Source organism: Cryptotermes secundus, unplaced genomic scaffold, assembly GCF_002891405.2.
Source record: "Cryptotermes secundus unplaced genomic scaffold, Csec_1.0 scaffold201, whole genome shotgun sequence".
NCBI classification, from domain to species: Eukaryota; Metazoa; Arthropoda; class Insecta; order Blattodea; family Kalotermitidae; genus Cryptotermes; species Cryptotermes secundus.
Genome location: NW_019723300.1, coordinates 79,925 through 95,485, shown reverse-complemented (window position 1 = coordinate 95,485; position 15,561 = coordinate 79,925). Strand labels below are relative to the sequence as shown.

Here is a 15,561-nt window from a genome sequence, read left to right as displayed (position 1 = left end):
CGTATGTGTAAGATCTAGAAAAACCGAAGTGAAACGGAGAGTTTCATGGAGGTAGGCCTAGGCCCAAATGAGGGCTGTAGAGCCAATAAAAAAAAAAGTAGTAGCAGTAGTAGTACTATTAATAATAATAATAATAATAATTAACTAATATTCGTGATGACTTATACAAGTAGTAGTAGTAGAGAGAGGATGGGATGGATTGGATTGGTCTGGCTCAGGATAGAGACCAGTGAAAGGCTCTTGTGAACACGATAATGAACCTTCGAGTTCCATAAAATGCTGGAAAATTCTTGAGTAGCTGCAGATTTGGCTTCTCCTCGAGAAGGGCTCAACTCAATAAGTAAGTAGTAGTAGTAGTAGTAGCAGTAGTAGTAGTAGTACTAGCAGCAGTGGTAGTAATGAAGTGACAGGAGGTTGGAGAAAACTGCATAATGAGGAGCTTCATAACTTGTACTCTGCTCCAAGTATAATTAGAATGATCACGTCAAGGAGGATGAGATGGGCAGTGCTTGTAGCAAGAAGAGAACGTGTATGTTTAACGTCCATGGCCAGACAATAAAGAAAGAAAGAAGGACCTCTCATACGACCTAAACCTCGCTACACGCCTCAAACTTAATTTCCGCATCACGGCTCCCCAGTGTTTCCCCCTCACTATAGGCAACCAAGGTGTTGACAAGGTTCCTGCGGTAACGGGAGAAACAAGCCTCCTGCCACTTCACCGACGTGGTAACACACAAATTCCTTTCGTTCAATTGCCCCTTGCAAGGGGATTTAGCAATGCTTATCACGCAGTCTCTGCCCAGGTTCCTCAAGTTACGGAAATTGCCGTTACAATTTTCAAATGCCAGAACTTCAAGTCTGTGTTACGTGCACGGACTGTTCATGGTGATCTCGTGGTAAATGGCTCATGCGGTCTTAAAGTCCATCTATTCTATGAACCTTGTGGGGCAATCTTACGGAGGAAAATCCTTGTATTCGTATAATTATGTATAAATTTCCCAGCGGCGCTTGAAAATTTGAAGCAGAAAACAGCGACGTTTAGGGTAGGCGGTAGCTTAGTTGGTTGAGGTACTATTCTACAAGCCAGAAAGTGGCGGGTTCGAGTCCCGATAATGTGGATTTTTTTTTCAATTTCCTAATCCTTCCTGCCGCACTACGGCCCTGGGGTAGACTCAACCTCTAAAAGAAAATGAGTACCCTGAATCTTCCTGGGGGGTAAAGAGCGGTCGGCGCTTAAGGCTGACAACCTTACCACCGATTGTCTAGAAAATGTGGGAGCTTCGACGTCCCACAGCCTTATGGGGTCTCCAAGGTGTGTTACAGAGATAAGTTGTGTGGGCTGGTAACTGTGCAGGGATTTCAATAATCAAAACTAACGAAAAACTGGTGTAACTGAACGGTGTGTACAAATTTTGGCCACGAGTTTCACATATAAAAACAAGAAGCAATGTCCATATCGAGATATACCAGGAAACATTTAATTTGTGAGTTACAGCAGAAAGAGTACACTTATAACAAGTGCTCAAAACGCCCTCCGTGAGATTCAATGCACACCTCGACACGTCTCATCATGGCCCGCCGCGTTCGTGCAAAGATGTCGGGGCAGTTGCGGACTGTCTGACAGGCATCCACAGTGCGAGGCTGAAGTGCCTCTTCCTTGTCAACAGGAGCTGCAAGCACAAGGGTGTTCAGGTGTCCCCACCAAGTAAAAGTCCAGAGGACTCAAACCTGGCGACAGTCGAGGCCACGCAGTGGGACCTCCTCTGCTTGTCACTGAGAACATTTCGCACAGCACGGAGTAACATCATGCTTTCTTTGGCCGCGCCATATCTCAGGTGGCTAATCGCTCTCTTTCCACCGTGGGGGCGCGTCTTCGAGAGTTGGCCTGGTCGTGTATGATTTGTGGTGGACAAAGTGGCGCTGGGGCAGGTTTTCTCCGAGTACTTCGGTTTCCCTGCAAATCTTCATTCCACCAAAATTGCTCCACAATCACCCTCACCTATCATCTGGGGCTGGTACAATAGGTCAGTAATGACCGCAGTACCAAGTGAACCCAGTTTCACCCCACTAAGAATAATAAAATAGATCATGCATTCTTTCAGCTATAACTCACAAATTAAATGTTTCCGGGGACAGGCTGATAGGGGCATTTCTTCTTAATTTACTACGTGAAACCCGCGCCCAGAGTTTGTCTGCACCTTTCAGTTACACCCTGTATAAATCCTCACTTCCATTAGGAGATATTAAAAGGAGAAGTTTGGAAGGGTTGGGGTATGTGATTGGAGTGGAGCAAACAAGGGTGGCTAAGAAACTTCTTGCAAGTGAAGCAGGAGGTAGGAGAAAGTGGGAGAGTCCAAGTTAAGATGGCTGGAAGGCACAAAGCATTATTTACCAAAGCTGAAACTGGAAAGATGAGGGCTAAGGAGAATTAACGGAGAATATTGTGCAATTTTCGTAAAAGAGGCAAAGGTCCTTAGAGGTCCAGAGAGGCAAGAACCAAGTCCACTTCACGTTCTCTTGTAGCCTCGAGCAGCCAAAGGGCATGCATCCGGGCATCTGTTGCGATTCTTACACAGAGTAACAACACTTTGTTATTTAGCTAAAGCTCAGTGTGAGGCTTAGTGATGCCGAAGTCGTGTATTCTGGTACATCGTTACGTTTCGGAGGGAACTGTTGCCTCCATCTTCAAGGTTGCGAGAAAAGTTATGGATGTATAAGAGAGGAGGTGTGAAAAAGACCGCGTAGGAAAATAAACATGATCAAGTTAATAGGCGCATTTAGGTCGACTCAGCATCTAAGACAAATGAGTACCGGGAATTTCTCTGGGGGGTAAAGGGCGGTCGGCGTGTAAGGCTGACAACCTCACCGCCATCTATGAGCCGACTGTCTAGAAAATATGAGAGCTTCGACGCCTCACAACTCTTTGGGCCTTCACGACCTGTTACAGGGATAGCTTTCTCTTTTTTATACCTTATGTATATAGTGTGCCTGAAAAGTAAGGCCACGTCATCATTGGGGAATGACGTAATATCGTTGCGTCACCATTAGAACGTTACTCGTTTCTATTTTCATTACAGGATAGGAGCCGAAGCCTTCACATCTGAGATCTCATCAGACACACAGGACTTCTCTTCCGTGAGGGTGCCTACTCAGAATAGGACATACCATCAGACATGTTTAGATTTAGTGTGGCGTACATTTTGATTCACGGTGCATGCCTACGTACCTGAAACGGTATAGCAAAGAGTCCAATTACGATGTCCGCCAGCGCCAGGTTGGCGATGAAGCAATTGGTTACGTTCTGCATTCTTCGGCTAGTGGCCACAATCCACATAACCAGGGAATTCCCAACGACAGCCATGACAGAAATGGAGCCGTAGAAAAGTGAAAGGAGAGCAGTGACACCTGTTGGTACTTCAAACAAACTGTCGTAGGTTTCATTTGGCAACAGAGAGCCGCTATTCAGGTAGTCCTCCATGCTTGAATTGCCGGACTCTGAGTCGTTGAATGAGGGAGAGACATCCATTTCGAATTGACTGGATGGAGCTCTGCCGTGATCTCCTGAGTAGTTGGCAATGGAATAGCTGTACCTGTCCAGTGATCCATTTAATGAGAACTTTGATTCACTCATCGCTTTCTTCTGGAAGCATATGTCAATCTGAAACAAAGCAAATGACTTATGTAGGATTTGAGGTTCTCACAGCGGTGGTTATGAATACTACTGTGTTTGGGGATATAATGCCGTGTAGTCTGTTGAAAGTCAAGCGATGTTTCAGAGGAACATATTGCCTCCATCTTCAGGGTAGAATAAACCGAGCAAAATACCAGCGTAAAAGCAGGTCAGCTGACTTTCAACGGACTACATTGCGTTATACCCTAGATCAGTGGTTCTCAAACTTTTTACCTCTGAGCCCCCCTGAGAAGAGAATATACTCTCAGGCCACCAGCCTGTTTTTTATAAGAATATAAGCCATGGTATGTTTGATATTTCATTCAGTTTATTTTGTGTTTTTCTACATACTATTTAGCAGTTTTCTTACTCAAAATTAAAGTATCACAATACTAGGCCGACAATAAAAATTAGTTTTAACATTTGCAATTAACCAAAATATGTATTGAAATGAAACGATATTTAACTAACAAGTATTTAATTTTCTTCTGGAAAGAAAATCAAACATTTAAATGTCAAAGTTCAGTGTGATGGATGGGCCTGCTTTTGAGAACAAAGTTTATCAAAACGTGCTGTAATATTAGAAATGGTCACTCTAACTTCTTTAGCAATACTTTGACATTATAGCTGCCAAAGCAGAAAAGTCGGTCTTGCATAAGTAAGTTGTTGCGAAAGGAATCAGGATCTTCAATGCTTTTTGGCTCAAAGTTGGGAATTCCTTGCCAATATGTATCCAGAACTCCAACAAAGACAATTTCTTAAATTTACTTTTTAATGAAGTANTGTCACTTTCCATACTGTTTCTCCAGAGCTCTAATTTTCTCATGAATGTCTTCACTTTGTCACTCCAAGAAAGTACAGTTGCCTCATTCCCTTGAAGTGAAGTGTTGAGGATGTTTAGTTTCTCAAATATATACGTATCTGTGAGGTAAGCCATTTTCAACAAAAAGTCCTTGTTGCTGAAACTGTCTGCCACTGAGTGATTTTCCCCATTTAAAAAACAGAACACCTCATGCCTCAGCTTAAACATTCTCTTTAATACCTTGCCTCTTGAAAGCCATCGAGCATCAGTAAAAAACAACAGAGCAGTGTGTTCGGCACCCATTTCCTCACACAGCATTTTAAAAAGTCTAGACTTCAGAGGATTTCAGAGGATGCGGCTGCTGCCGAACTATCAACACTGTCTCTGGCATACTCGTTTTATAATTGCCGGTAAAGAGAATAATTAATAGTTATTTTGAAATTGGTGATAATTAAAGCCTGCACTCATCAAAAGTTTTTCTACATGTATTTTTATTTTTGTTACTTTTCTAATTGTTTTATGGCAGTTTTAATTTTTATCTGTAGGAAAGTATGCTGCGCCCCACTTTCAAGCCCTTCGCGCCCCCTCCTGGGGGTCGCGCCCCACAGATTGAGAACCACTGCCCTAGATAATTCCATAATTTTTAAATTACTTATGTTTTGCCAAAATTTCAGGTTCTTATTACTGTTACTGTTTTCTGTAATGTGATGCCTTGTCGTCAAGGAAGATGAGGTGGGCAAGGCATGTGGCACGAATGGGGGAGAAGAAGAATGCATATAGGATATTTGTGGGAATGGAAGGAGACCACTGGGAAGAATATGGCGAAGGTGGGAGAACAATATTAAAATGAATCTTAGAGAGATAGGATGGGTTGGTGTGGACTAGATTGATCTGGTTCAGGATAGGGACCAGTGGAGGGCTCTTGTAAACACGGTAATGAACCTTCGAGTTCCATAAAATACTGGGAAATTCTTGAGTAGCTGCAGAATTGGCGGCTTCTCAAGAAGGGCTCAGCGTCAGAAGTGAGTGAATGACCGAGTGATGCCGTGTCGTCTGGTAGATCTTTACCGGTGTTTCAGAGGAGCGTGCTGTCCTCATATTGAAGGCTCAGGAGTTCTATCTTGTGGATGGGGCAGCAAGTTACTCTGAAATGTCAGTAAATATCCAGAGCTGACTTCGAATCTCAGCTGGGATACTGGCTCCCCTGGCTCCATTTCGTGTTCTTCTGTCCATACATGCAAATACAGAGACAGCATGTCTATCAGGTCACGGCCGATTTGTGCCAAATCTCCTTCAATCCTACACTGATCAATCGTCCTATTATTTTACGTCAACTAGCCTAGCTACCGGTGGCGTCATAAAATAAACTAAAAGACTCACACGGCTCCACATTGCAGTAGATACCAATCTTCATGCTAGAATTGGGTTACATCTTAACATCAAGTTATTTACATACGTAGAAGAACACTGAATAGAAAATGTTCCAGAACATTTTAGAACCAAAAAAGCATGAGTAAACATAAGGAGCCAAGGCAGCAAATGCCCTTTTCTGTAGACAGAATTATGTATTGGATGGTATCGATTGTACCGAACATGTTAGATCATATCGAATAAGTTAATAAGTTACATTATATCGATTATATCGAAAGTGTTACGTTATATCTTTTGTATCGAATATGTTACATTATATTGATTATATCGAATATAAAGATCGGAATTGATTTTTATTATTGTCGCAATTATGTTCAATGCATACACTGACACTGTGGAAAGAAGTTCTGTTAATCGACCCCTCCACACCACCCTCGAGCTGTTACGTCCTCCCTCCAGTGTTAAGTGTATATATTCCCCTCGGATAATTTGGCCATTCTGTTCGACAAATATTGGTGATGCTGTTCAAGTGTTTTGGCCTGGTTGACGTATGGGTTGGAGGAAATACAACAGTACTCAGGGAGGGAGAAACCTCAAGTGACGTCACCCTCATCATCCAATGCTCTTCTTTCCGTAGACCGAGTATAGCGAACAAATGTTCTCTTGACTAAAACTGAAAATATCCACAGAAGGTAATATACAAGAGATTTTAACTAAAAGTATGTATCTTTAGCAATTTGGAGATAAAAGAGAGTCAGGTGCTCTTTTGCAGTTAATGGTGATTTCCTACGACCTCCAAAATGACAGAATGCAGCCAATCAGAATGTTCTGCTTCTAGAATAGACCTCTCTACCTATTCTATGAATCATAATTTCGCTTAATTACAAGCAAATAAATTTGAAAGCATAGTTCAGGTAAGTGAGGAGGTTCTGGTCGCTTTTGTGAATTCTGAAGACGTCATGCATGGGGGATTTCACTGGTATCCCGAGTGAAATCTTTCATTTTTAGAGGACTTCAGTTGGTAGACGAACAGTCGCCGCTACAGACGGACCGTGAGCTAATCCCATGTATTTCAGACGCTTTCAAAGGAAAGGCGCAGAGACTGTGCCTGATTTCAGGATAATCCGCTTAAAAGTTGAAGCCTTGAGAAATGATGAATTTTATTAACTACAAGTCAAGTCCATAAGTAACGAGTATAGTGGAATTTAGTTTCTCACACCGGTGACTCTAAAGAACGCGGTCTTTTGTGTTGTAACGTCGTGTAAATCGGATAGATACCGATGTTTCGGAGGAACATATCGCTTCCACCTTCAGGTTCGAAGACCTGTCGCCTGTTTCTTCTTAGTTCTTTGTTTGTTTATTCTTCAGTCTTGAAGATGGAAACAATATGTTTCTCCGAAGCGTTACGCTATCTGTACAAGCAATTACCATCCCAAAGATGATAGTCTTCACGTATTAAATAGAAAACATAAATATGTAAAGCGTCCCCGTGTTTAATTACGCATGACCCCGTGAAGAGGTGTGAGGAGTGGAGGTATAGCTCCTCCATTCTTGATCTCGGCACCAGATGAAAGTGAGTGGTCAGCTTCACACTTCGGCTGCTTTATCCCTGCTCCCCAAAGATAAAATATAAGTAAAATTGTTGCACATAATTTAAAGAGTTCAAGTTATCACAAATAATAAATGAGGCATATTTTTGTTGGGAAGAAACACCATACTGTTTTGCACTCCTGCGTATATTGTTTTCTTTTAGTTACAGAAACGGCCGTGGGAATCCGTTGCGCTGACCACGCTACACCCTCTATCCGCAAAAGTTGGCACTAACTTCGATGACAAGCGGCGGTCGCTCGTTCAGTATAGTTCGCTTGCGGACTAAAAGCCACGGAGTTTTCTTTAGTTACAACTTCTATCTTGCTTTTATTAAAAGCAAAACTGAATTGCACGAACAGTTTGCGTACGGCTTATTGCATTCAATATGTCCTGCTGTCGTGTCTCAGAATGGATCATGTCTTGTGACTTCATTTTGTTATATTCACAGCCATATCTGATGGTCGAGTCTTTGTTGTGTTTAAGTCCAGCCTTTTAGCAACAAATATCCGAGGGGAGAACGCACAACCTTGTTCAGCAGTAGCGAACATATCAACAGAGCGCTGGGTTCTAATTTGAACATCAATTTATGTTTCATTGTTCTGAGTCCAAATTATCCGCAGAGTGTTCATTGTCAAGATGTAGATTCTGAATGTTTCGCAGTTTTAGTATTGGATAAAACGACAGTTATGCAAATAAGGAATTGTTTCGTAAAATTAAATAGCTTATTCTCTCCTAACACAATGAAACCACCAGAAAGTACCAGTGTGGGTCACACTGATATTACAGACTGTAAAGTAATTGCACGCCTGGATTCAACACAAGAGTTCCGATTGTTATGCTGTCTTGCGTCATGGTTGGTCAGCAATGTTAGCAACAGTACACAGCTTAATAAAATTAAGGAACAGTAAACAAAGCTACACAGGCCGGGCGCTCGAGGTTCGATTCCCAGCAGAGGCAGTATATTCCTCTCTACTCAACAGCGTCCAGACATGCTCTGATACCAATGTAGCCGCCTATCCAATAGATACTGGAAGTTCTTTCTCAGGGGGTAAGATGGCCGAGGCATGAAGCTTTCAACTCACCTCCATCTAGTGTCGATGTCAAGGACCTTCGCTCTCCCACACGTATTAATGACGTGGTGCTTAATTAAAGCTCAGGAACAGGTTGGAATTACACACTGCAGTAACTCTGACTTTTTACTGTCTTCTGTGATGCGAAACCATGAAGCCATTCACACTTAGATTGGTTCCAATGTTTCGTAGGAATTTTATGCCTACATCTTCAATTTAAAAATCTATGGCAGTGCTACTAAACCGCCGGGCCCTCGTCTTATAGAAAACGTTGCCGGGCCGCGGTCTCGCAAAGGTCGAGAACCACTGATCTGCGGTACGCAATATATTTAACCTTAGGTATATGCTAATACGCTGGTCACAGTGGCCGCGTGGTCTAAGGCATGAACTCTCTTCGTTCGTTTTAACGCTTGGATCGTGTGTTCGAGTCCCACTCAAAACATGGATGTCTGTGTGCGTTTATTCTGTGTTTGTGTTTTTCTGTGTGTAGGTAGCGGCCTTGCGGTGGGCTGATCTCTCGTCCAATGGGTCCTACCGACTGTGTATAGGATTAAGACACTGAAAAAGTCGCCAAAGTCCAAAGGGCTGTAGAGCCACAGGGAGAAAAGAAAAAAATGCGAATACTGTAAATACGCTTATTAAGAAATCAATTAAGAAGGTAGCTCAGTCAGTATATTGGCTACGCTATATGCTGGACGGGCCGGTCACGGTAGCCGAGAGGTCTAAGGCATGTACTGTCTTCGCTCGCTTGGAAACCGAGACCGTGGGTTCGAATCCCACTCAGGGCATGAATGTTTAGTTTGTGTGTGTGTGCGTTTTTCTGTGTTTGTATACAGGTAGAGGCCTTGCGACGAGCTGATCACCCGACCAAGGAGTCCTACCGAATGTGTAAGATCTAGAAAAACCGAAGTGAACGGAGAAGTTCATGGAGGTAGGCCTAGGCCCACTGGGGCTGTAGTGCCAAGGGGGAAAAAAATGTGCTGGACGGTCGAAGAATCCAGATTCGATTCCTGGCAGGCCAAAATATTTTCTCTTCTCTAAGAAGCTGAACCGGCTCTGGGGCCAGACCAATCTTCATATCCAGTGGGGTCCACTTTCTTTCTTCGTAGACAAAGCGCGTGAGACACAAATAAGAGTTCACTTCAATCTAATGTCGAGGTTAAGTATACGTGGAGCTATACCTCCATAACCCGGAGTTTCATTGAACATAAACATTAAGCATCTCGTATTAGAGGACGGTCAAACAATTTATTGCAATAAATATACTTACTCGGTTATAAAAATCAGCTTATCAAAACTAATAAAGAAGACAAAAATATTGTTGCTGCTATTTCGATTCACTGTGACTCAGGCCTATTGTGGGACACTATTTTACAAACTGGAAGGTCGCGGGTTCGATTCCCCATGAGGTAACTGGATTTTCAATTGACCTAATTCTCTCGCTGCACTATGCCCCTGAGGGATGGACTCAGTCACTAACAGAAATGGGTGCCAGGAATTTTTGTAAGGGCGGCCGGCACGTAAGGTTGACAAACTTACAGCCATCTGTGAACCGATTGTCTAGAGAAAATGTGGGAACCTCAACATCTTACAACCCTATGGGCCTCCACGGTCTTTTACTGGGATACCTTTACTTTTACCAGGTCTATTGTGAGACGATAATGAATTAGAGACAACAATAAGTGCTCCATTTAGAAAATTAATCCAAGTTCATCGTTGTGACAACAGGTCACTGTAATCCCTGCTTCTGTGAGACATGTACGGCATAAAAAATGGGGCAGGTTTGTCTCCTTCAAAACTGTGTTTCCCATGGGAATACTAAATGACTTTATGGAAAGAGACACTCTCTATCCTTCAAACTCAATGCAAGTAGATTCTATAGGGTTCCGACCGTGATGTATGACGCTTGGTATGAATGGGTTTTTTTACTTTGTCCCATCATCCGATATTCTACCAAACCAAAGGTTTCGTAAACTATATCCGTTTCTGTCATCAGATAAGGGGGTGGGAGACACCTTCTATGCTGAATTTTTTCTTCTGTGTTATAACACCGTGTAGTCCGTTGAAAGTCAACCGACGTTTCCGAGGAATATGATGCCTCCATCTTCAGGGTCAAAATATAATCCAAGCAAGAAACCAGCTTGAAAGTAAGTAACAAACAGAGCAATCGGTTTTCCGAAATTTCGATTTCTATACGAATCGAGAGAGATATGCAAGATAGCATGTAAATGTCCATTAGCCCGCCTGTAGGACAGAATGAACCGCCAGAAGTGATTGGGCTGTCACACAGAACCGAGCGAACCAATAGAAGATAAGAGCATGATAACCAGCATGGCCGCTAAAAGGGCCGTTTGTGTTGGCCTAGAAGAGACAGGGGAGAAGATGTGAAGTTGTTGTGGGCGGAGAAAGGATGGATATGAGAGAGAAGTCACGTGCCTGGGTCCTAGGCGTGCGGGGGTGGATGAAGAAACAGTCTCTGCCGCCTGCTTTCGCTCTGGTTTCTTGCTTGGCTTATTCTTCCATCCTGTAGATGGAGGTGACATTTTCCTCCGAAACGTCTGTTGTCTTTCAACGAATTACATGGCGCTATATCTCAGAAAAAATAACTCTTCAGAGTAGATGTCTCCCACGCCCTTACCTGAAGAAGGAAACAGATCCTGTTTACGAAACACTATGTTAGTGAGAATACCGGATGATGAACAAAGCCCCAAAACGCAGCTATCCAGACCGTCAATGCAAATATTTTTACACTGATCAGTAACCCTGCAACTAAATGATATTGAATCTGAATTTCACTGGTACGTCCATTGTTTTGTATTATGAGGCTGTCTCTGAACTGAACTAAGTCAGAAAACTGGAGGCGTTTGTAGGCTTGCTTTCTGAGTTGTGTGCGAGAATTATAGCAACAAGTGGCGGGGAAGTGGTTGCGATTACATTATGAAGGACTCTACTATAACCCATAGTGACCCCCAAACCCCTATTTCAGTTAGTTGGCTCTGCCAAATTCACTCCGCGTTCCGTTCAGAACGGAGGCGTTTAAACACGGGAACATTAATTTGCGCCTAATATCATTTACAAGTTTCTGATGTGCTTATGGTAATCCAAGGGGACGGAGAACGGGGGCTTTCACTGAAGTTGGCTCTAATATTGACTCGTTTAAGTCGGGTCGGGTCAGGAGAGAGAGGACGAACACTGTCTGACCAGTACTTTGTGTGTCAAAAGTTAATATTACACTGCAGAAGGCACTATATAGCCTGCTTTCAAAATAGCCTACGGAATTTTACTTAATATTGAAACTGCTCTTCGATATTAGCACTGTATGGAAGTGAGTAATGTTACCGATGTTTCGGGGTATATGCTTCCTCTATCTTCAGTGTCGAAGTTGGATACTGAATATGAAGGAAAAATGTATCTCCGAAACGTCGACAACGCCATCCACAAATTGCATATCAAATAGTAGGCTCGTTATGAATGACGAACTACAGTGAAAGCTTAAATTCAGTAAAACTTTCTGGACGTAAATGAGATGATCAGTCTATACTCGGGACAGCTGAAGGTGAAGTGCGCAGTCGCAAGCGACATCTTGGAAACTATCTCAGTATTTACTATAAGGTTAACTAAGATCAACAAATACTATATCGAGATGGCCCGTTACAGCTTGTTTGGCTATGAAAACTGCAGCATTTGCGAGCAGCTGCTCTGATCTGGCAGTGCCACAGGGACGCCCAATTGCACAGAGTTGAGAAGGCCACACTGTACCTGACCTACACAAAGTAATATGTGGTCTGACAATAAAGTTCGCGAACTCATGGCGGTGAAAGTGCTACACACCTCACTGATGAATATCACTGTGGTCGCCTTCCAAGTAATCCCCTTGGGAAGCTACGCACTGATGCTAGCGCCTAGTTCACCCTTCAAAATAATTTTGGAACTGGTTTTGTGGAATGGCCTTCAGAGCTACCGTGTGATCCGGTGAACAGGGAGGGTGTTCCAACACAGTTATTTGTTTAATAGCTAAAAGCTCCCTGACAGGGAGTGCCATTTGAGGAGGTGCACAGTCGTGATTCAAGCCACAAAACACACTCAGATAATAATAGATGGCACTCAGAAAGCTACTGCTATAGATCAACAATAATACATATATGACACTCTGATATTCTGACGTCACCAAACTATACTGAGGTTTCGGTCCACTGCTGCCAAGTCAAGCACACGGTGGTGAGTTCGCGAACTTTATTGTCAGAACCCGTATGATGAAAATGTATTCTTCCCAATACATAGATGTAAATAGCTTGACTGCCATTATCAGATTTATGAAGCACAAGCACAGAAATAAGAACTGAAGCTGTGAAGCTCAAAAAATATATTTAAATTTAAAATCTTGTAATATTAGTTTAAAGGACTAAATTTGTGCCTGTACTTGATTCTTTAAGCAATATAGCATGAAGACGTATGATGGAGTGGGGTCATAACGCCATCATTATTGACCTAGGCATTAGATAGAGGTGAGTGTTAAACCTCACGCTCCGGCCGGTTTACCTTTGGGGAAATATCCGCCCCCCCCCAGTTACCCATTGAATAGGTGGCTGAGTGGGCCCCACAACCGGCCTGGACGCTACATACAGAAATTAACATTTACTGTAGACAATTTTTCCACAAGATTAATTGCCTGTTTCTAAAAAGGAGGGCCCCATTGAAATATATTTAGGGGGACAGAAAGATCCTTCTGTGGGTCGCACGCGGCATGTGTTCCACAGGTTCGACATCCCTCATGTATTGTATAGAAAGCTCTGGTCTGTTATAATCGCTCAGTCTAGGTCTCGAAGCAAATATTTGGAATGTGGTGTACATTTCAGTGAGACCGGCCAGAGTATCCAGGCGGTATAATAATAAACACTTGCTAGCAGCACAAAAAATTGGAATGGAATGGGTGTTCACGGTTCACACAGATTCTAGAGAACTACGCTACGAGCCGGAAGGTCGCGGGTTTGATTCCAGATGAGGTAATTTTATTTTTTAAATTGACGTAATCCTTCCAGCCGCACTTTGACTCTTGGGTCGACTCAGTCTCTAACAGAAACGAGTACCAAGAATCTTCCTGGGGGTGAAGGGAGAGTGGTTGGAGCGTAAGGCTGACTACCTCACTTCCATCTGTAAGCCGATTGTCTAGAAAATGTGTGAGCCTCGACGTCTCACAGCCCTATGGGCCTCCGTGGCCTGTTGCAGAGTTCGCTTTAAATTTGACCCATCCGCACGCACTCGTAATGGCTCCGGAGCTTCCATTCCTATAGCTATAGCGGCGAGAGAGTAAAGTGTGGAGAAGCTTGAGGCACCACTTTGTTGTAAACGCATGAAGTCGCGGTGATTACGAAAATGGAAAACGTGACAGATTCAATGCTTCACGGCATAACGGAACAGGTTAATTCCTTTGTTGTCTGATGCATTCTCCGCTTGATATGTAGAACTACGAGAAAATTCCTTGGAAATATTCACAATTATTTAGATTTTGTTTATGTTTACATATATGATACCTGGCTGTTGTTTTGGAAAACACTTCACTCTTTGGAGATTTTAGGAAAGATACGGCAACAACCACGGACCTCAACGAATGGTATTTCCCTTACTCACACTGTATTTAGAAGTATTTGTTTTAAATTTTAATTTGTATTGCCTACAGAACTACTTTTATTTCAATATATATTTCTTCAACAGTAGAGTTACCGTGTTCTACTTCTCTCTCTGAGGTAGGTTCTGGTCGAACCGTATGGAGATCACCTCCTTCAGCAGTAGAGTTACCGTATTCTAGTTCTCTCCATGAGGTAGGTTCTGGTCGAACCGTATGGAGATCATCAGATTACTGATGAATGAATGAATATTTCTTCAGTTGCAGCCATAATTAATGAATAAATTTAAATTAATTTAAAATATTAAATTAGATTATTTGCAAATAATATTTAACATTTCCAGACGATGGTACATTAAAATAATAAGAATACCAATAAAATTAATTAATCTACTTTAAGAACCAGTGAGTTTCGTACATTCTGATGGCAATGTTACGGAAAATGTCTCGTGTAATTACATCTGGTTTTCCCACAGGCTTATGAAAATCGGAAATGTGTTCAAAATAGAATCTAGTAACTTTACGCATACAATGATGACGTAACGGCGATAGCCACTAAAGTGCCATGACGCCGTCTCATTCCTGGAATAAATGGAATATACAATTATTGACTTTTTGGACATTGTCCATAGTCACGTTTCTATTTCTCTTTCTGTTTAAGGTCCGGAGATTGGGACTAACTCAGTCGAATGAGACCAACTTTTTCCTGAGGGCTGAGACAGAGTCCAGTCCCGAAACATTGTTTTAAACAGAAACAGGACTATGGATTATGTTCAGAAAATCAATAACTGTACATTAATTTGTTATTTCATGATATTGCTATAGGCGTCCGGGTTAGCCCAGTCAGTATAGGTATTAGATCACAGGATGGATAACAGAGCAATAGAGATTCGATTCCAGACAGTGAAAGGTGTTGATCAGTCCTGCCACCCAAGCCATGGCTCTATTAGCATTCTCTGTAGGCCTGCCTATACCCTCCATTTCTCCTCCATCTTTCATTCTCCATCTATCTCTTGTCATGTCGTACGGCCATTTCCTTGTCTTCTTGTTCCTGTCGGTTTGCACGGGGATCCTATACCACGGTGCATACCATGCTTGCTACTTGCCTGCTCGATTTTATTCTTCGTCCTTCAAGACAGGCAGGTTCCTCCGAAACGTACGTCAATTTCTAGGAGACTACATACCGAAAGTTAGTACTCTTCAACGCGGAACTTGATCCAAAACGCTGTTGCGACAACTGTCGTTACTAAAATAAAAAAGAAAACAGATACTATATCTTCCGGTCTAGAAAAACGAAATTGACGGCCTTTGGGATCGTTGCGCTGACAATGCGACACCCTCTATCCGCCAAAGTTGGCACTAACTTCACTGACAAGNGGACGGCTGCAGTTCAAATCTCAGAAACGGAAAACGATTTGTCTGTACGTCACAGCGT

At 42.6% G+C, this 15,561-nt stretch overlaps 1 protein-coding gene across 1 annotated transcript in view; it reads right to left on the bottom strand.

The window, feature by feature from the left end:
- Positions 1 to 15,561, bottom strand: part of LOC111861697 (neuropeptide Y receptor type 1) — a 74,901-nt gene that overhangs the window by 35,698 nt on the left and 23,642 nt on the right. The window contains exon 2 of the mRNA XM_023846474.2: positions 3,227 to 3,658. Coding sequence (XP_023702242.1) covers positions 3,227 to 3,658 — 432 coding nt within the window. The remainder of the gene's footprint in view (positions 1 to 3,226; positions 3,659 to 15,561) is intronic.